This window comes from Rhinoraja longicauda, chromosome 2 (assembly GCF_053455715.1).
Source record: "Rhinoraja longicauda isolate Sanriku21f chromosome 2, sRhiLon1.1, whole genome shotgun sequence".
Classification (NCBI taxonomy): Eukaryota; Metazoa; Chordata; class Chondrichthyes; order Rajiformes; family Arhynchobatidae; genus Rhinoraja; species Rhinoraja longicauda.
Window position 1 is genome coordinate 61615566 of NC_135954.1, and position 27383 is coordinate 61642948.

General features: G+C 40.4%; 1 protein-coding gene across 10 annotated transcripts in view; it reads right to left on the reverse strand.

Annotated features, from left to right (window-relative positions):
- LOC144605008 (triple functional domain protein) overlaps positions 1 to 27383 on the reverse strand; it is a 329272-nt gene that overhangs the window by 189338 nt on the left and 112551 nt on the right. For all 10 annotated transcript variants that reach the window (XR_013548803.1, XR_013548805.1, XM_078420037.1 and 7 more), the window contains 3 exons: positions 22351 to 22465; positions 20095 to 20287; positions 15926 to 16438 (listed from right to left, as the gene is read on the reverse strand). Coding sequence is in view for 8 of the 10 variants with exons in the window: in XM_078420037.1 (XP_078276163.1) it covers positions 15926 to 16438; positions 20095 to 20287; positions 22351 to 22465 (821 nt within the window). In the remaining 2 variants the exon portion in view is untranslated. The remainder of the gene's footprint in view (positions 1 to 15925; positions 16439 to 20094; positions 20288 to 22350; positions 22466 to 27383) is intronic.

A 27383-nucleotide genomic window follows, 5' to 3' on the forward strand; every position in this document is an offset into this window, starting at 1 on the left:
AGTCCAGAACCAGGGGCCACAGTTTAAGAATAAAGGGGAGGCCATTTAAAACTGAGGTGAGAAAAAACTTTTTCACCCAGAGAGTTGTGAATTTGTGGAATTCTCCGCCACAGAGGGCAGTGGAGGCCAAATCACTGGATGGATTTAAGAGAGAGTTAGATAGAGCTCTAGGGGCTAGTGGAATCAAGGGATATGGAGATACGAGCATCTGCAGTTCCTTCCCACACATTGAGTCTGCCCCCCCCCCCCCCCCTACATTTGATCATGATTGATCTGTTTTTCCCTTTCAAGCCCATTCCTCTGCCCTTGGATGCCCTTGGCAATCCAGAACACTTGGGACAAGGTGCACGGATAGGAAAGGTTTAGAGGGATATGGGGCAAACTTGTGCAAATGGGACACGCTGAGATGGGACATCATAGACAGCATGGGTAAATTGGGTTGAAGGGCCTTTTTCCACAATTTCTGAATGGGAACCAGATTGCGCAGAATTCTTTGCAATGAGCAGAACAAGAGTGTATTATTCTGCACAGGCAGTTGTGCATGATTATTTTTAGGGGCGGGGGGTAATTTCTTTCAGATTGTTTATGGCTGCAAATTTTTGAGACTTTTCCTGGTAATACATCAATTTCCAATAGGAATGAAACTAGTCAAAAGTTCTGCCGTGTTTCTTAAACTTGCGAAAGGGACATAAATGTTTTTTTAAATCCCCCTTTATGCTAAAATTTACATCCATACATACATTCCCATTGGATTCATTGTGGAAATAATGGTAGTGGATACAAGAATGCGTAGAAATGAGTAACTGCAGATGCTGGTTTACAAATAAGGATACAAAGTGCTTTAATAACTCAGAGGGTCAGGCAACATCTCTGGAGAACACGGATAGGTGGCATTTTGGGTTTGGACCTTTCTTCAGGCTAATTTCAAGAGAGAGTTATATTTAGGTCTTAGGACTAAAGGAATCAAGGGATATGGGGAAAAAACAGGAACGGGGTTCTGATTTTAGATGATCAGTCATATTGAATGGTGGTGCTTGCTCGAAGGGCCGAATGGCCTACTCCTGCATCTATTTTTTCTGGGGGGTTTTCTATACAGTACAGAAATTGCTCTTTCAATCTACTTCGTCCATGCCAACAATGATGCCTATCTATGCTGATCTATTAGTTGTGCACTAATAGATTGTGTCAGGTTGATTGCATTAGTCAAAACAGGGTAGACCACGTGAAGGTTGCAATCTCCCCCCCACCCCCCCTCATGGTCTGTTGCTGAAAATTTCCAGAATCCTGAAGTGCCAAACCACCATGCCAAACCTCTCATCCATCCTCAGCAACCGTAGATTTAGGGTCTCGCCTGGGAACCAGATCAGCTCTGCCAGAATCTGAATGATGGCCTCCCCCAGGGCTCTGCCCTAGTTCCCCTACTCTTCAACATCTATGTGAGTGACATGCCAACTACCTCGTCCAGGAAGTTTGCATATGCAGATGACCCTTGCCTACCAGGGAGCTGCCCTTGAGGATATCAGCAGAGTGCTAACCCAAGACTTGAAGAGGATGCAGGAGTACTTCACCTTCTGGCGACTTTGCCCCAACCCATCTAAGAAAACTGTCACTGCCTTGCACCTCAGCAATCGGCTCGCCAATGCAAAGCTCCGAGTGTCCTTTTGTGGTAAGCCAGTGAAGAATGAGGAATTCCCCAAGTACCTCGGAGTCACCCTGGACCGCACCTCACCTGTCGTGAACACCTGAAGAGGGTGGCTGATAAACTGAAAGCAAGGGTCAACATCATCAGGCAACAGCTGGGGATCCAATGCACATACCCTGCATGCTTAGCCCTCGTCTACTCAACAGCCGAGTTGTGCTCAACAGCTTGGGCTAATAGCAAACGAGTTGACACTGTCCTTAACTCTGCAATGCGGGTCATCACAGGGACGCTTAAGTCAACATCTTTGCAGTGGCTCCCTGTCCTCTCTCACATCGCCCCTCCCAGCATACGCAGAAGGGAGAGGATGTTGAAAGATTGGTGCACCATCGAGGCTAACCTTGACCTTCCCACCCATGCTGACTTGAACAATCTGCCCAACATGTGTCCTGCAAACCCTTCTGGTCTTCAGCCAAATCCCTGGAAGACTTTGAACCCAAGACTGAGTGGCGCAGAGCCTAGAAAGATGCCAACACCAACAATGGAGAGGTCATCACAGACCCCACAGTGAAACCACCGAGATTTGACCATCGCAAGCAATGGCTAACCCTGAACAGGATCCGCACCCTCCATGCAAGAACAGCCCATCACCTGCACAAGTGGGGGAAGACAGACAGCCCTGCTTGCAACTGCGGATATCCAGACAAGACCATCCCACACATCGTAACTGCTCACTGAGGCTTTTCCCTGGTGGCATCAAGGCCATCCACCCAGCAACTGATGCTGCCCTGGCCTGGATGTCTACCCTTGACCTACAACTTTAGGCTGTGCACGCCATAAGCAAGAAGAAAATCTATGCTGATCTACCTGCCTGCATTAGGTCCAGATTCCTCTTCACCTTTCATATCTAAGCATATGTCCAAAATACCTGACTTTATGACATAAAGGTGCATCAGTTCTTTAAGGTGAGAGGGGAAACATTTAATAGGAACCTGCAATGCAACCTTTTCACACGGAGAGTGGTGGGTATATGGAACAAAGCGCCAGAGGAGGGTAGTATAGTTTATTATTTGGTACAGTTAAAAGCTTTTGTTTGCGTCCTATCCAGTCAAAGAAATGACTATACGTGATAACAATCAAGCCATCATCCTCTGTGCATATAAAAAATAAAGGGTACAACATTTGGTGCAGGGTAAAGACTGAGGTAATTGTCGCAGGTACTATAACAACATTTAAAAGACATTTGGAAGGTTCATGGATAGGAAAGGTTTGATGGGATATGGGCCAAACACAGGCAGGTGATACTAGTGTAGATGGGGCTTATTGGTCAGCATAAGCAAGCTGGGCCGAAGGACTCTATGGCTCTAAATGATGGTAACCTTGTTTAAGACTGGATTCCAGAATATGAAAACTTTATATGCTAATTTAATCTTAAAAGAAAATGTGCTGTTTATCACTGAGAAGCAAATTGTTACTTGATCAATGAATGGTAAAATCTCATTAAGATTAGCAGCAAGCAAATGTTGCAGTATTTAAGATACCATTAAATGTTAAGATAATTTTACTGGTAGTTTTTTTTCAATTCATAATTTTAAAGTACAGATTTGGTACACAAAGCACTAAAGAACAGAAATCATTACACTAATTATTACCTCTAACTAAATGAAAATAAATTTGGAGGTAACACTTATGATTAATGATGTAAAAATTGAAAGAGTGTATGAAAATAAATTCTTGAGAGTGATAATAGATCATAAACTCTGTTGGAAACCTCATAAAACATATCAAATCAAAACTGTCTAAATCCATTGCAATACTGCACAAAACGAAGGCCATCTTGAATCAAAATTCACTATTTACTTTATATTGCTCACTCATTATTCCATATATTACATACTGTGTGGAAGTATTGGGAAACTAATTCAATCTTTATATTGCAAAAAAGAGCTATAAGAATTGTCAATAAGGCTGGTTATAATGATCCAACCAACCCATTATTTATGAAATCATATGCCCTAAAGTTTATGGACCTAGTAGACTTTAATACTCTACAAATAATGTTTAGAGCAAAAGAAAGAACATTTCCTGACTGTATCCAAGGTTTGTTTTCAGTGAGGGAGAGCAGGTATCCACTCAGGGGAAATTATATGTTTGAAAAAAAGAGGGTAAGGACAAATGTGAAAAATGGACATGTGGCTGTTAAAGGGGTCAATTTATGGAATAGTTGCAACAATGAATTAAAAGAGTGTAAATTCAAGAAAATGTTCAAAAATATTATATTTGAAAGATACAAAATATGTGATCAGCACTGAGAAATGACTGACATGACAGAAATGATGGTTCTTGACTATATTTGTGTTTCTTTCTATGTTTTGTTTATCTGCTTCTGACTTATAAACAATAGACAATCGGTGCAGGAGGAGGCCATTCGGCCCTTCGCGCCAGCACCACCATTCGATGTGATCATGGCTGATCATTCTCAATCAGTACTCTGATCCTGCCTTCTCCCCATACCCCCTGACACTGCTATTCCTAAGAGCTCTATCTAGCTCTCTCTTGAAAGCATTCAGAGAATTGGCCTCCACTGCCTTCTGAGGCAGAGAATTCCACAGATTCACAACTCTCTGACTGAAAAGGTTTTTCCTTGTCTCCGTTTTAAATGGCTTACCCCTTATTCTTAAACTGTGGCCCCTGGTTCTGGACTCCCCCAACATTGGGAACATGTTTCCTGCCTCTAACGTGTCCAACCCCTTAATAATCTTATATGTTTCGATAAGATCCCCTCTCATCCTTCTAAATTCCACTGTATACAAGCCCAGTCGCTCCAGTCTTTCAACATATGACAGTCCCGCCATTCCGGGAATTAACCTAGTAAACCTCCGCTGCACGCCCTCAATAGCAAGAATATCCTTCCTCAAATTTGGAGACCAAAACTGCACACAGTTCTCCAGGTGCGGTCTCACTAGGGCCCTGTACAACTGCAGAAGGACCTCTTTGTTCCTATACTCAACTCCTCTTGTTATGAAGGCCAACATTCCATTGGCTTTCTTCACTGCCTGCTGTACCTGCATGCTTCCTTTCAGTGACTGGTGCACTAGGACACCCAGATCTCGTTGTACGTCCCCTTTTCCTAACTTGACATCATTCAGATAATAATCTGCCTTCCTGTTCTTACCACCAAAGTGGATAACCTCACACTTATCCACATTAAACTGCATCTGCCATGCATCCACCCACTCACACAACCTGTCCAAGTCACCCTGCAACCTCATAGCATCTTCCTCACAGTTCACACTGCCACCCAATTTGATATTTGTACCAAGCCAATTAACCTACAAACCTGTACGTCTTTGGAGTGTGGGAGGAGACCGAAGATCTCAGAGAAAACCCACACGCTCATGGGGGGATCATACAAACTCCGTATAGACAACATCCTTAGTGGGAACAAACCCGGGTCTCTGGCTCTGTAGTGCTGTAATGTAGCAACTCTACTGCTGCGCCCATATATATTGGATTGATTACCTTATCTAGTCCTAAGTGAGCTGAAACACATAGTTCATATTAATTCCAAATTCAGAGGTAGCTAATACAAGTCAAATCAGTCAATCAACCCTGTAACAACTTTTTTGCAGTCAATACTACAGAGTATAATTTGACATTTGTATTCACGTGGCATGAGTCTATATAAGATTGATAAAGGTAACATCCTAATCCTGATTCTAACACTTTTGCAAAGGTAAAAATGGTACACACCACACCCAAAAAAGGAATTTGACACCCAATACAAATGGAGAATTATTTCAAGATACATTCTTAGCATCAAAGCAAGAGGTCTACTGATGCTTGTCAGATTGTTTGTTGAACAGTTCCTTCAGGGGGCATATTATCAATGATTTCTGATGGTAATGATGTCCCCAGGCCAAGATAGTCACGATTTATAGGGAGTTTCACATTTATTGAACTTAAGCAAAGTTTTGAGACCATGCCAGAAAAGAGCCTGTGATGCTAACATTTCTTGATTGAGAACTCCCATGGAGTTGTACTTGAGTACTCCTCACGTAATTTACTGTCAAATTGAGATTAGCAACAAACAAATGGGTTTGCTTTGGTCGAATGAATAACTTAGCTTGCTCTGATTAATGTGGGAAACATTATGCAACCATTATGGTTGCTTTTCATTAACCAGAAACAAATTTGACAGGTAATGAAGCAGTGATTTGGCAGCAAGTATTGTACATAATGATTAAATGCAAAGCAAGTGTGAACACAGTCCACCCTCATTATTATGGACTTCTTTATAATGGATTTCAGTTAAAGCATACGGAGCATCCCCACAATAAACATACACCAATATCTCGTAAAAAACACAGGCTGCGGGGTACACTGCGGGAAGCCATAAAAAATTAACATGCAATTTCTTCGATTGACACGTGTGCAAGGACACAAAGTGCTGTAGTAGCTCAGCAGGTCAGACAGCATCTCTGGAGAACATGGACAGGTGACGTTTCAGGTCAAAATCCACCGCGAGATCGCGCTGGGCAACAGACCACAACGAGGCCAAGACCCACAGCGGTGCCAAGAGGTACAGCACGAAGGTTCACCATCGCCCCGGTCTCTTCAAGGTCGGGACCACCGACACTGCTGTCGCCGTGCGCTGACCCACACTGCCAACCTGGATGTTTCCAGAATGTTCCTACCTATCTTCACCGCCAGGCCAGACCAGCAACAACGATCCACACCACCACTCTAGCTACTATCAGACCAGTGCTATGTCATCCACTGCCATGCCGGGCCTGCCGAAGCTGGACCAACCTGCTTTCCAGGCTGAGAGTCGGAAGAGTCTCGACATAAAACATCACCTATCCATGTTCCCCAGAGATGCTGCCTGACCAGCTGAGTTATTACAGTACTTTGTGTCCTTTTGAATATTAACCAGCATCTGCAGTACTTTCTTTCTATTATTTGTGCAATAATTATTAAATAATGTAATGAACAGCCTTTAGTATTTTTAGTTTGCAGTAACAAAAATACATTGTTAGCTGTTCAAACGATCCTTGTATCTGAAAATACCTCGTTATCTCATGGAGAGACCGCTAGATCATAGAGTCATAGAGTGATACAGTGTGGAAACAGGTCCTTCGGCCTAACTTGCCCACACCAGCCAACATGTCCCAGCAACCAGCATTTGGTCCATATCCCTCCAAACCCTGTACTATCCACGTACCTGTCTAACTGTTTCTTAAATGTTGGGATAGTCCCTGCCTCAACTACCTCCTCTGGCAGCTTGGTCCATACATCCACCACCCTTTGTGTGAAAAAGTTACCCCTCAGATTCCTATTAAATCTTTTCCCCTTCACCATAAACCTATGTCCTCTGGTCCTTGATTCAGCTACTTGGGCAAGAGACTTTACCCAATCTATTCCTCTCATGATCTTACACACCTCTATAAGATCACCCCTCACCCGCCTGCACTCCAAGGAATACCCAGCCTACTCAAACTCTGCCTATAGCTCAGACCCTCTAGATCTGGCAGCATCCTCGTAAATCTTCTCTGTACCTTTCCAGCTTGACAACATCTTTCCTATAACATGGTGCCCAGAACTGAACACAATACTCTAAATGTGGCCTCACCAACGTCCTATACAACTGCAACATGACATCGCAACTTCTGTACTCAATAGTCTGGCTGATGAAGGCCAATGTGCCAAAAGCCTTTTTGACCACCCGATTACCTGCAACTCCACCTTCAGGGAGCTATGCACTTGCACTCCTAGATCCCTATGCTCTACAACACTACCCAGAGCCCTACCATTCACTGTGTAGGTCCTGCCCATAATAGACTTTCCAAAATGCAACACCTCACATTTTTCTGCATTAAATTCTATCAACCATTTCTCAGCTCACCTGGCCAGTTGATCAATATCCTGCTGCAAATTTTCACAATTATCTTCACTATCTGCGGTCTGAAGAAGGGTCTCGACCCAAAACGTCGCCCATTCCTTCTCTCCTGAGATGCTGCCTGACCTGCTGAGTTACTCCAGCATTTTGTGAATAAATACCTTCGATTTGTACCAGCATCTGCAGTTATTTTCTTTCACTATCTGCAAAACTACTCACTTTTGTACATCTGCAAACTTGCCGCGTATGTTCTCATCCAAATCATTGATACAGATGATAAACGGTGATGGGCCCAGCATCGAACTCTGAGGCACAACACGAGTCACGAGCCTCCAGTCCAAGCAGCAACCTCCCACCATCACCCTCAGCTTCCATGAAGCCAATTTTCTATCCATTCAACTATCTCTCCTTAGATTTCATGCGATCTAACCTTCCAGAGGAACCTACCATGAGGAACCTTGTTTGAATGCTTTGCTGAAGTCCAAATACACATCTGCAGCTCTGCCCTCTTTGAGCTTTTAGGTCACGTCTTCAAAAAACTCAATCAGATTTGTGAGACACGACCTCCCACAGACAAACCTATGCTGATTATGCCTAATCAGTCCTTGTTCGTCCAAATGCCTGTATATCCTATCCCTCGGAATACCCTCTAGTAACTTTCAAACTACATATATTAAGCTCACTGGCCTATAGTTTCCAGCATTTTCCCTACAGCCCTTCTTGAATAGAGGCACAACATCTGCCACTCTCCAGTCTTCCGGCACCTCTCATATATTTAAAGAAGACTCGTAAATTTCAACCAGGGCTCCCGCAATTTCCTCTCTGATTTCCCACAATGTCCTCGGATATACATGATCAAGCCCTGGAGATTTGTCTATCTTCATACATGAAGGTGATTGGAGCGAGTCCCTTACTCGGTCATAGCAGATATTTGGCAAAAACAGACACCATTTCTCCCCCCCATCCCCCCCCATGATCCGTCATGTTGAGAGTTATCTGTAGATCATCTTACTTTGCAAATTGTTTTAGCTACAAATCATTTCCTACCAGTCAAAAATGAACAATATTCCAAATTAAAAATGATTAAAAATCTTTGAAGTAATAAGATTTTGATATCTCTGGTTATGAGGTGATCTGATCTGCATTGTGTAATGCTTTTTAAAATTTCAGACATCCCAAAGGTGTTGACGGCACAGGATTAAATATGGAGCAGAACAAAATAAGGATTCCTCGCGTGAAAAACCTAAGATTTTTTAATGTGACCTGAGAAATCAGAGTAGACTATTCCTTCATATCTTATCTGCACCTCGGATCATGCAGCACTCCCTTGATACTGCATTCCTCTGATATGGTCTCACATCTCTTGGATGAGACTTTAATATTTGAAAATTTCGGGGGCAAGACAGGATAACCAAATGCATATTGAATCCGTTTGAAAAGGTTTGCACAATTATAGATACAAACTGATGCATCAAAGTCAACAATGATAATGCTGGAATTAAAGCAATATTTTTTGTATTATCACTGCAGAGTAGCAATTGGATATGATATATTTCTCTATCATCTGGACAAGAACCCCAAAGGTTGTGCTGTCTGCCCAGCTCCAGGGTTGCTTTTGATTGCCATCGGAAAACTTGGGAGTGAGAGGAGAAACAAATAGATAGATGTTTGGTCTGTTGAAAACTGTGACATTTTGAGGAGCTAGAGTTAAAATTAAATTTAAAAAGTTGAGAATAAAAGTTGAGAATTAGAGATTGCTATCTAAGTCAGGTGTGATCTTCCGTAAAATAAAATAAATCTGAGAGTTCAATGTGTGTTTTCATGAGATACTAAAACCAATACCAGAGAAAGCTATTCCAAGATGTCATGATCCACTAAAACTAGTCCTCAGTCAGTTTCCTGGTGAACCATGAACTAGGACTGCAGACAAAGCTTTAAGTTGAAAAAGAGACACAGATGAGGACAAAATTATTTGTTTGAAGAGGAAAGACAAGGCAAAAAAAAAAGGCCCAGATAGATTGGATGGGGAGAGGACATTTGCAGTAGAGGGAAAGTCTAAGACCAGAGTGCACAGCCGCAGAACAAAAGGGCACACATTTAGAATGGAGATGAGGAAGAATTTATTTAGCGAGACGGTAGTGAATGTGTGGAATTCATTAGGCCAAGTTATAGGGTACTTTAAAAGTGAAGAGTGATAGGTTCTTGATTGGTAAGGGCATCAAAGTTTACGGGGAGAAGGCAGGAGAATGGGGTTGAGGGGGAACAATGGAAACATGGAAAAATAGGTGCAAAGGTAGGCCATTCAGCCCTACGAGCCAGCACCGCCATTCAATATGATCATGGCTGATCATCTAAAATCAGTACCCAGTTCCTGCTTTTTCCTCATATCCCTTGATTCCTTTAGCTCTAAGAGCTAAATTTAACTCTCTCTTAAAAACATCCAGTGAATTGGCCTACACTGCTTTCTGTGGCAGAGAATTCCACAGATTCACAACTATCTGGGTGAAGAATTTTTTTCTCATCTCAGTCCTAAATGGCCTACCCCTTATTCTTAAACTGTGAGCCCTGGTTCTGGACTCCCCCAACATCAGGAATATTTTCCCTGCATCTAGTCTGTCCAATCCTTTAAGAATTTTATATGTTTCTATAAGATCCCCTCTCATCCTTCCAAATTCCAGTGAATACAAGCCCAGTTGACCCATTCTTTCATCATATGTCAGTCCCGCCATCCCGGGAATTAACGTCGTGAACCAACGCTGCACTCCCTCAATAACAATAATGTCTTTCTCAAATTAGGAGACCAAAATTGCACACAATACTCCAGGTGCAGTCTCACCAAGGCCCTGTACAACTGCAGGAGGAACTCCTTGCTCCTAAACTCAAATCCTCTTGCAATGAAGGCCAACATACCATTAGCTTTCTTCACTGCCTGCTGTAGCTGCATGCTTACTTTCAGTGACTGATGTACAAGCACACCCAGGTCTCGTTGCACCTCTCCTTTTCCTAATCTGACACCATTCAGATAATAATCTGCCTTCCTGTTCTTGCCACCAAAATGCATAACCTCACATTTATACACATTATATTTCATCTGCCATGCTTCTGTTCACTCATCCAACTTATCCAAATCACCCTGCAGCCTCATCACATCCTTATCGCAGCTCACACTGCCACCCGGCTTTGTGTAATCCATAAACTTGGAGATGTCATACTTAATTCCCTCGTCTCAGTCGTTAATATATATTGTAAACAACTGGGGTCCCAGCACTGAGCCTTGCGGCACCCCACTAGCCATTGCCTGCTATTCTGAAAAGGACCTGTTAATTCATACTCTTTGCTTCCTGTCCAACAACCAGTTCTCTATTCATGTCAATACCCTACCCCCAAACCCATGTGCTCTAATTTTGCACACTAATCTCATGTGTGGGACCTTGTCAAAAGCTTTTTGAAAGTCCAAAAACACCACATCCACTGGCTCTACCTTATCCATTCCACTTGTTACATCCTCAGATTCAGAAAGTTCACATAGGAAAGCAATGATTGTACAAAGTTTGAAGAACAAAAGTGAGAAGCCCTGCTACACTTGTACAGAGCCTTTGTCTATATCCAAGGTGCATCATAAACATTCTATGCTAATTCTGGGATTAAGTTTGTCCCAAAAAAACTAAGAAAGATTAGCCTTTTTCTGTAGACACAAGGAACCACCGATGTTGGTTTGCAAACAAAGTCTCATCCCGAAAGGTCAGCTATCCACTTTTTCCGGAGATCCTGCCTGAACAGCTGAGTTCTTCCAATGGTCTTTTTAGCCTATTCCTACTAGATTTAATAAGATTTAGAGTCGATCATAATGAAAATAAAAGGCTTGGAGAGGGATAGAAAGATTAGAACTTGAAATGCTTCTCATCACCAAAATACCTGGAGTTTGGGGTATAGTTTGAGGTGAACGCAAAGTTTAGTTTATTGTCACGTGCACTAAGGTACAGTGAAAAGCTTTTTGTTGCATGCTATCCAGTCAGTGGAAAGACTATACTGGATTACAATCAAACGATCCACAGTGTAGACAGTGCAAAGAGTCTACAAAGAGCCACAGATAGGTTAAGAGGCTCAGCAAAGGTATGGCAGATGGAGTATAATGTGTGGAAATGAGGTGATCCACCAATAGAAAAACAGAATATGGTTTAAAAGACAAGACATTACAGATTTTTTTTAATATAGAAGGATCTGAGTATACTTGTACATGAAACATCGTGTTAGCATGAAGGTAAAGCAAGTGATCAGAAAGGCAAATGGAATAACAGACCATTAAAAAGGGAACAGAGCGTGAAAGTAGAGACATTTTGATAAAACTTGCAGGGTACGAGAGAGACTATGCATGGAGTACTGCGTACAGTTTTAATCTCCTTATTTAAGCTGGGATCCATTACACTGGAGGCTGTTCAGAAAAGTTGCATTAGATTAATTGATGGGATGAATGGCGTTGTCTTAATGAGGAAAGATAGAGAAATTTTGGGCTATACTCACTTGGTGTTTAGAAAAATAAGTTTTATTGAAACCAAATTTTATTGAACTAGGAAGCCTGGTCTCTAAGAATAACTAGCTGCCATTTTAGTTCAAGATAAGGAAAAATTCCTTCTTTCATAGTATCACTAATCTTTGGAATTTTCTCTCCCAAAGAGCTGGAGACTAAAACGTTAAATATATTCAAGGCTTGGATAGACAGATACGATGCTTATAGAGGAATCAATGATTGTGGGGAACAAGCAAAGAAGTAGAGCTCATGCTAAGATCAGTTTTGCCATGACCTTACCGAATGGTGAAGTAAGATCAAGGGTCAGCATGGTCTACTTTTTTTCTTTCTTATCTTATGTTCACAACTTTTCAGGGTAAGGAATCAGGATTGAGTTGAGAAGATATTTCTTTACTCTGGGTTTTATTAATCTTTGGAGTTCTCCAATGCAGAACACTATACAACTGCACATATTTAAGATAGGGATCAGTGGATGGATGAAGGGATCTGGGAAAAGTGGACCTTTGTTATTGAATTGCCCTTGATCTTTTTATGCAGCAGAGGGTTTTGAGAAAGTCATGGCTTTGGTCATGGATAATGCAGGATTATGCCACTACTTATTTCTTATGAATAGATATCTTACTTATCCAACAGCAACAAAAAAAATGGCCTAGCTCCAAACCTGAACTACTACTAAACCTGTACCACAACTAAAAATCTACTATCAATCTGCCCCTGGTTAATTGAAGCTTCGAGGTAACAGCTTATAACTTGCAGTTCAGCGCTGATCTGTTATTTTTAGATTCTGTGTTTTGACTGTAATTGTGCTTTAGCTGAGATTTATAGTATCTGAAGGGAAAATTTGTCTTTCTTCACAGTACAAGTCTCAGAAAATATCTAAGAATCAGTGGAGACCAAAATGCTTCGAATGAAGAAGGGAAAGAAGTTAGAAGAAGAAGGAAAAGAAGGAGAAATGATTGGGAACGAAAGCTTGTAATTTCCAGGAACACGATCAATTTTCAAGATATCAAACACATATTAGATGCATTGACAGTCATCTTCCAAAGTGCCATTGATTCTGGAATGCCTCCCATAAATTGGAAACTAGTAAATTAACCCCACTATTTAAGAAAGGAAGGAGGGAGGAAATAAGAAACTACAGTTAACCTGACATCAATATGAAGGAAAACATGGGAATTTTTTATCGAAGTGATAACGTGGCAGCACCCACAAAATAATAATAGAATTGGGCAGCTTCAAAGTAGCTCTATGAAAGAGAAATGTTTGATAAACCTGTTTTGAGGTTGTAATAACCAAAGTGAAGGGGAACCAGTTGATGTGGTGTGTTTGAACTTTCAGAAAGCCTTCAATAAGTTCCACACAAGAGATTATTAAATAAAATTAGAGCATATGAAATTGTTGGTAATATATTGGTATGGATCAGGGATAGATTAGCACATAGAAAACAGAAATAAATACGTTATTTTGGGTTGTGGGATGCCACAGGGATCAGGACCAGAGTTTCAGCTGCACACAATCAACATCAATGGTTTGGATGACAGGGTTAAAGTGAGATTACGTGCTCTGGGAGCAAAACAAAACCAGAAACCATTGAAAGTTTTGAAAGGCAATTAGAGTGTCCTGTATATTCTTGTACACAAATTACTAAAAGATAATGGGCAGTTAGAGCAAGCAATGGAAAGGCCCTGAGGTATTGTTGTAAAACAGAGAATGCTGGGGCGGCAGGTACATAGTTCCATGAGGTGGCCACAGTGGACAGGACTGTGAAGGCAGCACTTGAAATGCTTGCCTTCACCGGTCAAGGTATTGAATACAAGAGTGGGGACATATCATGTTACAGATGTACAAGATTTTGGGATGTCATGTTACAGATATACAAGGTGTTGGGACATCATGTTACAGATGTACAAGACATTGGTAACTTTAGTGAATACTCTAAATACATTTGAAGTATTGGCTACATTTCTAGACACCCTGCTATAAGAAGGATGTCATTAAGATGTCTAGTATGCAAAACGGATTTGCGAAGTTGTGACTGGACTGGAGGGTTTAAATTACATCACAGGCTGGATAACCTGGGTCTCTTTTCCCAGGAGCGGAGAATGCTGAATGACAATCGTATAGATAGTGCTATATAAAATCATGAGGGACAACATTTAAAAGACAGTTAGACAGGTTCATGTTAGCAATTGGAAGTTTTGGCAAGCTAGACGAGCTCATTTAGGCAACTTGGTCGACATAGATGAGATGGGCCGTAGGGCCTGTTTCCCTGTTGTATAGCTCTAAGATCCTATGGCTCCAAGTAAAAGACAAATGATACGTTGACTTTTATTAGGATCCAAGAATAAGAGTCAATCTTGCTGCTTTATTATAGGGTGCTGGTGAGCTGCCTTTGGAATATTTTATCCTGGTTTGTTCTCCCTGCCCAAGGAGAAATATATTTGCAACAGAGTGCAGCAAAGTTTCATTGCGTTGATTCTTGATATGGGAAGTTTGTGCTAAAAGAGATTAAGCAGAATAGAACTATACTCTCCAAATTTCACTGGCTGAGAGGTGAACTCATTGAAAATTTCAAAATTCTCAGGTGGGAAAATTGAGTAGAAATTTAGCTGCAATCTTGTTGAACAATATGGCTGGATGAGTCACACCCAATCCTACTCCAACTTACATTCTTGTGTTCTTTTCATGTGAAGAATTGAAAAACATGTTTAATGCCGTGATCTTTTTTTTTTTTAAACTCAACTTGAATTAGTTAAGGGTAAGAGATCAGGATGAGAGACAATGGATACAAACTTGATGTTCCATGTGGAGACACAGCAACTCTCGCCAGTATTATATATGATACAGATGAAAGAATACATCTAAGTGAATTGATGACACCAAGTTAATAAATAATGTACACAAAGGACAAAATTGAAAAGGGACACTGACAGATTGTGAAAACTGACAGATTGAGTAATCTGCAACCCTATGAAGTTCAATTAGAAGTGTGAGTCTTTCCTATTCGGACTTACGAAAATTTAGGGGTCCATGTACATCAATCTCCCACGACTGACAGGTACAAGAGAAAATGAAAGAGGTTAATGGAATAGCATCCTCTATCTTTAAAGATTCACAAAACAACAGGAAAAGGTTTGGAATTTAAGGATATTTTATTAATTTTAAGCTTTGCATCAAGCCCATTTGGTTCAGTTCTGAACACCACTTTTCAGGTTCAGGGGTGATGACAGGAGACATACCTTCAAACTAAATGTAATGGAAAAATGGGAAAAGTCTTCCCTCTCCCCCCTTACCCCCCTCTTCTACACCTCCTATTCCCCTCGCCTTCCCCCACCCGACACACACCCAACCCTGTCACAAAGAATCTGTCAGGATCAACAGAAATGTTTAAAACCAAAGCTTGCACCTTTTTGTTGAGTGAAAATATTGATGCTTGTAAAATCAAGATGGGTGGTTACATTAATACATACATATCAACCATTCTGCATTTTCTAACTGAATAGTAGTAGAGCGGGATCTTTTTTGCTATTCCTTCTCACATATTCAGACATTTGATATTTGCACCCCCCCCCCCACATAACTCCCTTTCCCCCACCACTATCTTCTCATAACATACCAATTCCAGCCATCACAAAGAGTGCTGGAACCATAATCTTTAACCCTGTGAACCAAAAGCTGGAAAAGACTAAACAGTGTTTTCCTCAGTTGCCACAGATAAGATGGACTGAATGGCTTCCTCGTGTACTATAAATTTCAATGGTGCTAAGCACACAAATTTAAATTAACTTTAGAAACAACAATATCACTCCAAAACCAGCCAGGATTGTTAATGCAACCTAAATGGCTTATCAATCCTTACCTTTTCTGCATCTTGTTCGAACAGCCTTAGCTGAAAGCATTGATCGAGTTTCAGCTTGCGTATATGCCACATCTGATGCAGATGCTGTCTGGTTGAGTGTAGTCTGTCCAACATACTGGACACTTTTGGTACAAGGCCCTGAAAATCTGCATTCCCTGATATCGAGTTTTTATGGGGAAAACTTTCACTGCTTTGAATCCTTTGTAGCAATTTTTGCCCTTCTAGATCCAGTTCTTCAATTGGAGCTTTGATGACTTTCTTCTTCAGTAATGAATGTTCATCAATCATCTTTCTTGCTCCTTCCAAGTCCTGAGGGAAGTCTTTTTTGGCTAGCATTTCCTGTAGCTCTTCCAGTCTGGACAACATGTGTGATGCATTGCTTATAAAGTCTTCAAAGGCCACACGAATTTCAATCCATTCCTCGTGGTTGTAGTCTAGACAGCCATCAAACTCCGGAGTAAGCTGCGATGGGTCAACTACTTTGGTAAGACCTTCTATGGACACCATATTGGTCTAAAAGAAGAGAACATGTTACCGAATTGGTTAATAAGTAGTTAATAATTGGTTAATAATCAAAGATTACACTATTGTGAAACTTATTACACAGTTTGAAAACTACTTTTGTTTATGTTGGCAGAACTTAGGATTTACATTTTTTACAGATCTAATTTCCTCTCCAGTAAAGGTAGCATGGATTTCTTTTAAAAGACATGCCCACTTCAAGAATAATATATCAAACTTTAGAAAAATAGGATATATAGTTTAAAATTGAAGACTTAAATATTTCACCCTCACCCAGAGGGTATTATAGTATTCCCTTTGCAAAAAAGGAACAGCCTACCAAGAAATTGGAGGTTCAAACCAAAACTACTTGCAGAATTTTAGAGCAATCTCAAAAGCTGCCTGCAGCAACAAAAAAAAACCATTTTCCATGAATAAAACAATCAACGTCAGGCATTTCATTAAATGTTTTATTGTAAACCTAGTTTGTGAAGTAATTAATTTCAAGTTTTACGATCTCTAAAGGTTTCCTGAACTTTTGTTTGGAATGTCAAGTGCCTATTGCAGACTTTTTGATAACTGAACGAGTAGAAACATAGAAACATAGAAAATAGGTGCAGGAGTAGGCCATTCGGCCCTTCGAGCCTGCACCGTCATTCAATATGATAATTGCTGATCATCCAACTCAGTATCCCGTACCTGCCTTCTCTCCATACCCCCTGATCCCTTTAGCCACAAGGGCCACATCTAACTCCCTCTTAAATATAGCCAATGAACTGGCCTCAACTACCTTCTGTGGCAGAGAATTCCACAGATTCACCACTCTCTGTGTGAAGAAAAAACTTTCTCATCTCGGTCCTAAAAGACTTCCCCCTTATCCTTAAACTGTGACCCCTTGTTCTGGACTTCCCCAACATCAGGAACAATCTTCCTGCATCTAGCCTGTCCAACCCCTTAAGAATTTTGTAAGTTTCTATAAGATCCCCCCTCAATCTTCTAAATTCCAGCGAGTACAAGCCGAGTCTATCCAGTCTTTCTTCATATGAAAGTCCTGCCATCCCAGGAATCAATCTGGTGAACCTTCTCTGTACTCCCTCTATGGCAAGAATGTCTTTCCTCAAATTAGGAGACCAAAACTGTACACAATACTCCAGGTGTGGTCTCACCAATGCCCTGTACAACTGCAGCAGAACCTCCCTGCTCCTATACTCAAATACCCTCGCTATGAATGCCAACATACCATTCACTTTCTTCACTGCCTGCTGCGCCTGCATGACTGGTGTACCACGACACCCAGGTCCCGTTGCATCTCCCCTTCTCCTAATCGGCCACCATTCAGATAATAGTCTGCTTTCCTGTTCTTGCCACCAAAGTGGATAACCTCACATTTATCCACATTATACTGCATCTGCCATGCATTTGCCCATTCACCTAACCTATCCAAGTCACGTTGCAGCCTCCAAGCATCCTCCTCACAGCTAACACTGCCCCCCAGCTTCGTATCATCCGCAAACTTGGAGATGTTGCATTCAATTCCCTCGTCCAAATCATTAATATATATTATAAATAGCTGGGGTCCCAGCACTGAGCCTTGCGGTACCCCACTAGTCACTGCCTGCCTACAGTTTTTCTTTAAACTGTACCTTGTTTATACATTTGCTTCAACTGTTTCATCTCTACTCTGTATCTTACGCAATTCCCTACCGTCTATTCAAATGGACCCAAAACATTTCAAGCAACAGCTTCTCTCACTGCTTCACAACTTCCATCTCGAGAGCCCCTTAGAATTTTATATTTAACCTCTTTATCTCCAATAGTTTCTCTCTTCACAACATTATCTGGAAGCAACAGTTCAATTTTCATTTATGTACCGAGAATATCTTGCTCTATATTTCCACCACCTCCTGTCACTGCCACCAATGTTCATTCAGACTGCTTTTGAAATACCAACTCATGAATGAAATAACACATCTTTTATTAAGAAAGAGATGATATCATTTATTGTCACCGTCCACCATTTTCTCTAGTTCCTTCCACTGGTTAATACTTAGATTGAAGCAGACTGCCCAAAGCTTTAATACTGATTCTGAATTTAACTAAATTTCTAACTTAACTCACATTCTTTACCACGTCTACCTAATCAAACTTTTCCATCCCCACGGTAACCACTGAATTACTGAAACCTTCATGGACTGGACTTCTGTCGAGTCCAAATCGACTTTCATTTCCTATTTTTCTAGGTTTCCATAATCCGCACTCTTCGAATTTTACCTTGCTCAAAATGCAACCATTTTAAAATTTCCCTCACATTGTCCCACATGAACATCGCCTTTATCTTCACCCATTCCTTCTCTCCCGAGATGCTGCCTGACCTGCTGAGTTACTCTAGCATTTTGTGAATAAATCGCCTTTATCTTGCTGACTTGTGGCAAACTGTTCTCCTCCAACATAAATTCTGAAGAAGGGTTTCAACATGAAATGTCACCTATTCCTTTTTTCCAGAGATGCTGTCTGACCTGCTGAGTTCCAGCTTTTGTAGTCTATTTTCGGTTTAAACCAGCATCTGCAGTTCCTTCCTCACTGCCAAATACTATAACGTGTAATCACGGTTCTCTGTACATTCATGTCTCATTCCCTCATTTTAAGAGCAGCTTTTGACTAACCTTGTTTTCTTATTATACATTTTTCTCCTACAAGATCTCAATTTTCATCCCTGCAAATTGTCACTACATTAATGTGTGTTACACATTATTGTTACCTAGTTAACCAAAAATATTTTTCTGTGAAGGGGCATCCATTAATCATGACATGAACTAACATTTTTCACAGAATTTAAAAAATATTATACCCAAAATTTGAAAACAAAAAATGACCAATGCATTATCTCACATTTAGTCAATTTGTACCCAATTTTTAGAAACGAACCTGCAGAATAATGACCACCATGACTTCATGAAAAAAATCACTGGTTTCTCAAAGTCTCAGCAAAACTAATGACAGTTAGAAAGACGTGATGAATAACAAGCCGTAATAATTCCATAGAAGTTGCAGCAGGCTTTCTTTCATTCAGTTACCAACTGTGGGAGATTTACTCTGAATAACAGTTCACTAAAGAGCACGTAAACGCATTTGAGGACTCCTTAAATACTTTGCTCCAACAGATTGCATAATGAACTGAACATTATCTTATTACACAATATAGTGAAGAAGCAAGTATGCCTACGAAGATTCTGATTCTTTTTGCATGAAAATGTTATGAGCGAACTTAAGTACAAAAACCAACTCATCAGGTCAAATTCTCAAATTTTGAGTCTACTCTACCAGCTTTGTCCTATTAGTTAAATGGATTAATTTCTTAAACCAATCCTAAATATTGGGTTTTTTAAGAGACTTAAACAATGACAAATTCCTTGCTTAAGTCAGTTATAAACAGTACTTAGGACTAGATGTGCTTTCACAAAACATGTTTAGAAACTTCCGGGATTTCCTCACAAATACAGCAATAGTATGTCTTGTCACTACTGACGGTTAGGTTGAAACTTTAAATAAACTTTCAAATCTCTTGTTTGGAAATAAAGAAGTTCATGCAAGTTAAATGCTTTGCCAAAAATCTGCTGTGAACCATAAAATCTGCTTTTGGATTTATTCTGATATCTGTCTCAAAGTACCTCAAATTCAAACTTTGAGCTGCCAAAGTTAGTCCTTTGCTTCTGCCAGAAGTTGTCTGGCTTGATGATCAGTGCAACATGAATACAGCCAGGAAATGACTCCTGTAGAATCTTCAGCAGCGGTTTAATGGAATCCCATTTGGAACCTCGCATGTCAACAATCACAGTGAATCCACGCTTACACACCTCCTCACTGGAGAGAAGAAAACAAGGCACAAAGTGAGCACACATATAAACAAGAAACTCAGACTGTATAAAGAGGGGAGGGAGGAGAAGGTGGGGCAAGGGAGGAGAGAGAGGGGAAAGTTGGTAGGATGTGAAAGAAGTTAAGAACTGTCTTGAAAGTAAAAGAGTGAGGAGGATTGAGAGAGAGAGAGAAGGAAATGGAGAGAGTGTGGTAGAACAGGAGGGGAGAGAGATGCGGTGCTCAAGAGGTGAAGGAGTATATAGGGGGCATAACAACATGACTGATTAGAATTTCAGGATGCCTTTGATAGAACGCGACACAAAACAACATGACACAAGTTAAGCAGACTTTATAGGAGGGGAATATGTTGAGGTAATAGACTGGTATGACTTAACAATTGGTTAATGGATGGAAACACAAAGAAGGAATAAATGGGGCATGTTTGGGTTGGGGGCTATAATTAATGCAGTGCCACAAGGATCACCTCTCAGCTGTTCACAATGATTTGGAAGGGGTGGGAGTGACTCGGTTTAAAATATCTACTTTGCTTGATCATACAAAGATAGGTAGCAGAATGCAGAGTCTTTTTTGGAGAATAGACAGGCTAAATGAATGACCAAGGATACATTAGGGTTCAATACAATGTGTAAAAATGTCAAATCATCCATTTTAGTAGGATGGAGAAAAGGCAAGTGAGTCCAAGTAAATTAAAAAGAAAGTGACAAAGAACGAGAGTTCAAGTGCATGATAGTGAGAGAGTGACAGAATGAGTGTGTCAATATGACAGGTTGGGGAAAAAAGGGGAGAAAGTGAGAATAAAGAAATAGGGTTTTGTTATTAAATGAGATCTTGACGGGGAGGGGGACGGGGAGGGGGAGGGGGAGGGGGAGGATTTCAAGGATTCACTAGGTGAATTTTAGGTGAAGAAATTTCTTCTTACATCGATCCTGAGAGGATGACTCACTATTTTGATGTTGTGACACTTGGTTTTAGACAACTCAGCCAGGGAAAAACCAACCCTGCAAGTGCCCTGGCAATAAAATTGCCTCTTATTCTTCTAAACTCTAGATATAGGCCCAGTTTCAAATGATAAACTTCCCATCCCAAGAATCAATCTGGTGAAACTTTGTTGTGCTCGTTCTTTTGCAGGTATCTTTCCTTACATAGGGTGATCACATATTTACTTTATCACACCAGAATCCTACATAATTAAAATAAAATATCCCAACTCATACACAAACCATACTGCTTATTTTCCTAATTGCTTGATACCACTCCACATTAGTGATTTGTATACTGTCTTTCTATTTTAGTACCAAAGAAAATGTTCTCATTTTTTCACATTATATCCCAGCTGCCACATCCTTGCCCATTCACTTATCTTGTCTATTCTCCTACACTGCAAGCTTGACAAGGCTCACACTGCCACCTATTTTTGTGGAATCAGCAGAGTTGATAATCGTCAACACTGCCCCACCCACCCAATCTACAATGTAGACTATGAACAGCCAAGGCATTAGCAGTGATCATTGTGAAATTCCACTAGTCACACCCTCCCAACTCAAAATGACCAGTTAATTCCTCCTCACTGTTTTCCACCCATTAACCAATCGAGAGAAAAAATATTTTCTGATTGGAGAGCAAAATCTAAAATTAGTGCTTGTAAATACTTTCACAAACAGAAAGTGGTGGTTTAAACTCTTCCACAAATGGCACAATAGGCAAAGTCAATCATTTATTTAAATCTGAGTTAAACCAAATAAAACTAATTGGGTTAAATATTTGTTAAACCAAATTTGTTAACCAAATATTGTCGACTTTCTGAAATATATTATGCACTGATACTTGTCAACCCACATCATCAAAAACAGCAGTAGTTCCCAGTGCTGTCAATTTAATTGCCATCATTTAATATTTACCAAGTTTGTAAGCAAAATTACAAATAGATATTTGGCAAAATATTAATTTTTTACATCATTCACATTTTGAACAGACAGTTTTGCAGCAAGAAATCTGTGCAAAATACACAACTAGTGTAATTTTCAGAAACATTAATGCAGGTTATATACCTCGGAATATTAGCTAAATAAGAAATAAGCCGCCTAAGATCTTCTTGTCTTATTCTGTCATGGTTGCTGCGTGCTGGAAATGTCAAGACGGGCCCTCCACGTTTATCTCGACCTCCTGGAAAAAAGTAATGCTCAAGATCATATAAAGGCAAGCAAGTAATAACAAATGCAACTCTCCTAAACTACAAAACAAAATCCTGTAGCAAATTTCTTTACAATATATTGGGAGGGGAAATTGCCTACTTCACGAAGGATGCCGAATTTAGCAACCTCAAATTAAACAAAAGATGACAATAAATATTGATTACTCTCAGGACACAGCTCCAATATCTAATCTTGTCCAAAATGCCCACAGATCAGATACCACGTAAATTGGTTGTGGGTTCAAAATCTTTGGAATTTCCCTAACCCAGAGTGTGAATGTAGTCACTGATTATATTCATTAATGAATGAGTCATTAAGTGTAATTCAAGAATCAAAGTGTATGTGAATTATACAGGAGAGGGAGTGAGGCGAATAATCAGATCAAACATGATCATATGGAATTGCACAGCAGACTCAAGAGGGCAGAAAGTCCATTTCTATTCCTGTTCCTTAGGTTAGTATGTTTAATTGGCAAGGGGGTTATCATTGGTTGCTAACAAATCCATCTAATTTCCTTTCGGAGTACAAAAAAAGTTGTACCCCAAAAAAGCGTGATGAATTCAGATTCTGAAGTTTTAGTTCAAAACAAACTTCATGTTTTATCATTAATCTATCCAATGTATTTTTCAAAAATAATGAGATCAAAATGGGCAGAATTAATTGCCCAACTCAGTCAGAACAAAAGAAGGGTTCCTTTTGAAGGCACCATAATTTCAATTTTAATTAGGAACTTGCTCCTGGCTGCAAATTTTGAATTATTTTTTCAACTCCAGTCATAGATCATTTTCAGCACAGAGAACTAATTTGTGGTTTTCTCACATGCGATTGCTTCGAACTGAACCATCTGAACAATATATGGTGATTGCACAGTTTGGCTTTTCCACTGCCGTCATGCTTCCAGGATGCACAACCAAGGAAACTGAGAAGACTGAAACATGGTCACTGGCCTTCACCTGAAACTTAATTCTCTTAACATCAATTCTATTGGCTTATTCTGGCCTAAACAGCATTTTTTTAAAAAATTAATACAATTTTCCTTTTTTGTACTCTCTGCCTCTATTTACAAAGTCCAGTTATAAATGCTTCACGAACTCCATTCTCTCAACATGTCCTACCGCATTCAAAGATTTATGGACTTAGTTCCATCTTCTGAATACTCTTTGAGGAATGTACCATTTAGCCTACAATGTCTTCCCTGTTCTTTCTGCCAAAATGTATCCGGGTCCAGAGCCTGGGTCGGAGCCGGAGCCGAGTTCAGAGCCTCGTGGGTCAGAGCCAGAGCCGGAGCCGGAGCCAGAGCCTCGTGCGTCGAAGTCAGAGCAACACTAGTGTGGCAGTCGATGAGGGGGCCGACCGATGGACGAGGACAGACCACGTAGGATTGAGGCCACCGTCGCCGGGGGGAGGAACAAAAGAGGACCTGGTGTGGGGGGGACCACCGTGAGGGGGAAGAACAATGGAGGACCCGGCGTAGTAGAACTGTCATGACGGAGGGGGGGATGGGGGAGAACATATGCGGACCTGGTGCGGGATGCTATGAACTTTGTCGCCACCCTTTATGGGGCGACAATTGCATACCCAAGCAAAGAATTTCAATGTAACCTGTAACATGTGACAATATAGTAAAGTATTCGGTATTCAACAAGCGAGGAAGCATCCATCTAGTCCAAATGTAATCACTTTAAGCAGAGCCAGTCTGTGTATCAATTTTCTACTATCCCTGCTTCTACTGACATGTGGTGGCAACCTCATCCTCAGTAAAGACCAATGTAAAGTTTGCGTCCTAAATTTCAAAAGTCAGGACAAGCATTTTCATGAGTACATTAGAGCAACTTCCTGACAGTTCTGGGATGAATGTAATGTAATCTAAGATAAGTAAAGAAAGATTAGAGAATCAAACATTGAATATAAACATAGAACTTTATATATTGTATAATGCAAACAAGCATTTGTCAAATGCAAACAAGCATTCATTTTGATCAAAATATTAGGATAAGAAACCTGCAATAGGTGATAGATTTCAACATTAGCAAAGATGCAGACCTCCCAACATTTGATTTTACAAATTCATAATTTTGATGTCCAGAACTCAGAATTTTACATCAAAATTCATAATATGGCACTTAATGCAACTTATCAGCAAAAAGAAAGTATGCACGCCAAATGCACATACGCATTGCACTACATTCATGTGTGAAAAACGACTATTATTTCCAACAGTCTGTAGTTCTTGGACTACATGTACAATGTCAGGCCTATCATGAGAATATTCTGCTATTTATTTTCATATTATCATTATTATATATTTTTTTCATATTTCAGATACAGCGCGGAAACAGACCTTTTCGGCCCACCAAGTCCGCACCGCCCAGTGATCCCCGCACATTAACACTATCCTACACACACTAGGGACAATTTTTACATTTACCCAGTCAATTAACCTACATACCTGTACGTCTTTGGAGTGTGGGAGGAAACCGAAGATCTCGGAGAAAACCCACGCAGGTCACGGGGAGAACGTACAAACTCCTTACAGTACAGCGCCCGTAGTCAGGATCGAACCTGAGTCTCCGGCGCTGCATTCGCTGTAAAGCAGCAACTCTACTGCTGCGCTACCGTGCCGCTACCATGCCACCATTTATAGAAAGGTTATTGAACAGTGATACTTTTTGCAACACAAAGAAAAAATTGTTTTGTTTTGTTTTTTCTATTTTGCTATTTCCTTCCTCATCCCAATTCTCTTGGTATTGAATAAAAGAACAATGGTCATAAAATATATGACTAAGTTATGAAGAAAGAGTTGATATATGCGACTCGACTAAGCATACGGAAGTACTTATTGAAGTATATTCGCATATTAATTAATAATCAGCCCAAAAAGGTGGCAATTGGCTTTTCTGCTGTGTTTTATATTTTAACCCCGTCTTAATTAATTAATATAGTTATATAATCTTGCACTTTAAATTTAATATTTACTCATTACAGTTCCACCACTGATTTTCTGGCACTCTTGGTTCCAGAGCTTTGCTGGTTTATCCAGCTGGCCAAGGAAGTCGGCTATGGGGATAGATGTGCTGGCTCCATCAGCGCTGGAGTTCCAGAGCCCCGGCCGCAGGTTGCAAATTCAACCCACCGATCGGCCGTGGAAGTCCCGATGAGGTTGAGATTGGCTGCTTTGCCCAGCCTAGGTGTCACATTTTCGGGGGGAATTCCAGGGCGGGGGGATTTCTCACGGAAGCCCTAACGACCTCTAGCGGCCGAATTGACAAATTGCAATTACCGACTGTTTTGCGGAAAAATCGGAATGGCGGAAATAAAATAAGAAAGCGGAAACTTTCCGTCAAAGTCAGAAGGGTTGGGAGGGGTGAAATATGTTATATATTATATGTTGGACCTTGTTTGATTCTGTACAATCTATGTTGAATCTAGCTTAAATTGTATTACAGTAAAGTTAAGCATAATTTTACCGTAAATGAGTTGAAAGTTTATGGTCCTGGATGGCATAGTGACGATAAAGAAGGTGACAACAATAAATCAAATAGTTATTTTAACTTAGTATTGGCTGTTTTGCTGGACGCAACTGAATAAGTTTTACCGATGGCTAAGATTGATCCTTTTGATTTGTATTGCCATATATATGACATTCCAAAGAAACCACATGAAATCTCTGAAAAGAAACCTGAATCCTAAATTATCCTTCTTATAAATATCTTAATGATTTGATGAAACAGATTTGTATTGGAATTGTTTTAGTATACAACCATTAGTTGTTTTATTTTCTTAAATATCTTATTTTTCCAAGATTTTAAAAAGTTAACTGGAAACTATTCCCCAGGTCACCCAATCCCCCATCCATCAGTCCCAACCACACAATCCCAAAGATACTCCTATAAGGAGTGGACACTGACACAAAACGTCTTCACATAAGTGATATAGACTCAAATGTTTACTTATTCAACTGGATATGGTCAGGCCATGAAAAGCTCTGCCAAGTTCATAATTCTGAAATCTTCCAGGAATGCAGAGATAAGCTTGAATAAATCTATAATTGTGCTGTTCATATCCTAATCCTAATAAACTATCTCATTCACATCATCTCTAAATTCTAGATTCCAGATGGTCTAATAGCTTTTATGCCTTAATGCTCCACATCACAGAACGCATTATGGGAACTACACTCGCCCCCCTGCAGGACCTATACATCAGGAGGTGCAGATCCAGAGCCAGCAACATTATGGGGGACCCTTACCACCCTAGCAACGGACTGTTCCAGCTGCTACGGTCAAGTAAACGCCTCCGCTGTCACACTGTGAAAACAGAGAGGATGAGACGGAGTTTCTTCCCACAGGCCATCAGGACTGTTAACTCTCATATCACTAGGGAGTAATTTAATTTACTGTATTAATTTATTTTTTGTGTTAAAAAAATAATTTCTATTCTGTTTTGTAGTTTTAGCACAATCCGCAGGCATTGCCACTTTCATTTCACTGCACATCTTGTATATGTATGTGACAAATAAAGTTGACTTGACTTGACTTGTATTTATATCTCTTATCCCTCCCTATTGCCATAATCAATTCCAATCCAATAATGTGGCTTTAACTCCGTGCTCCTCCATTTCTGGTCGTTTTGTATACCCCTCAATTTAATTGCTCTTCAATTGGTTGTCTTGCCTTTAGCTGTCAAGACCCCGAACACTGGTATTCCATTCCCTTCACCCCCTCTCCCATCCTCTCAACGTCTCTGCCTCTTAACTCCTACAAGTCATTCCTAAAAATGTTTTGACCAAAGGGAGAGGGGAGAGGGAGAACGAGCAGAAAAGAAAATTAGAGGAGATGGGGAAATGTGGTAGGAAGATAAATGGTAATTGCCAAAATCAGGTCCCCCCT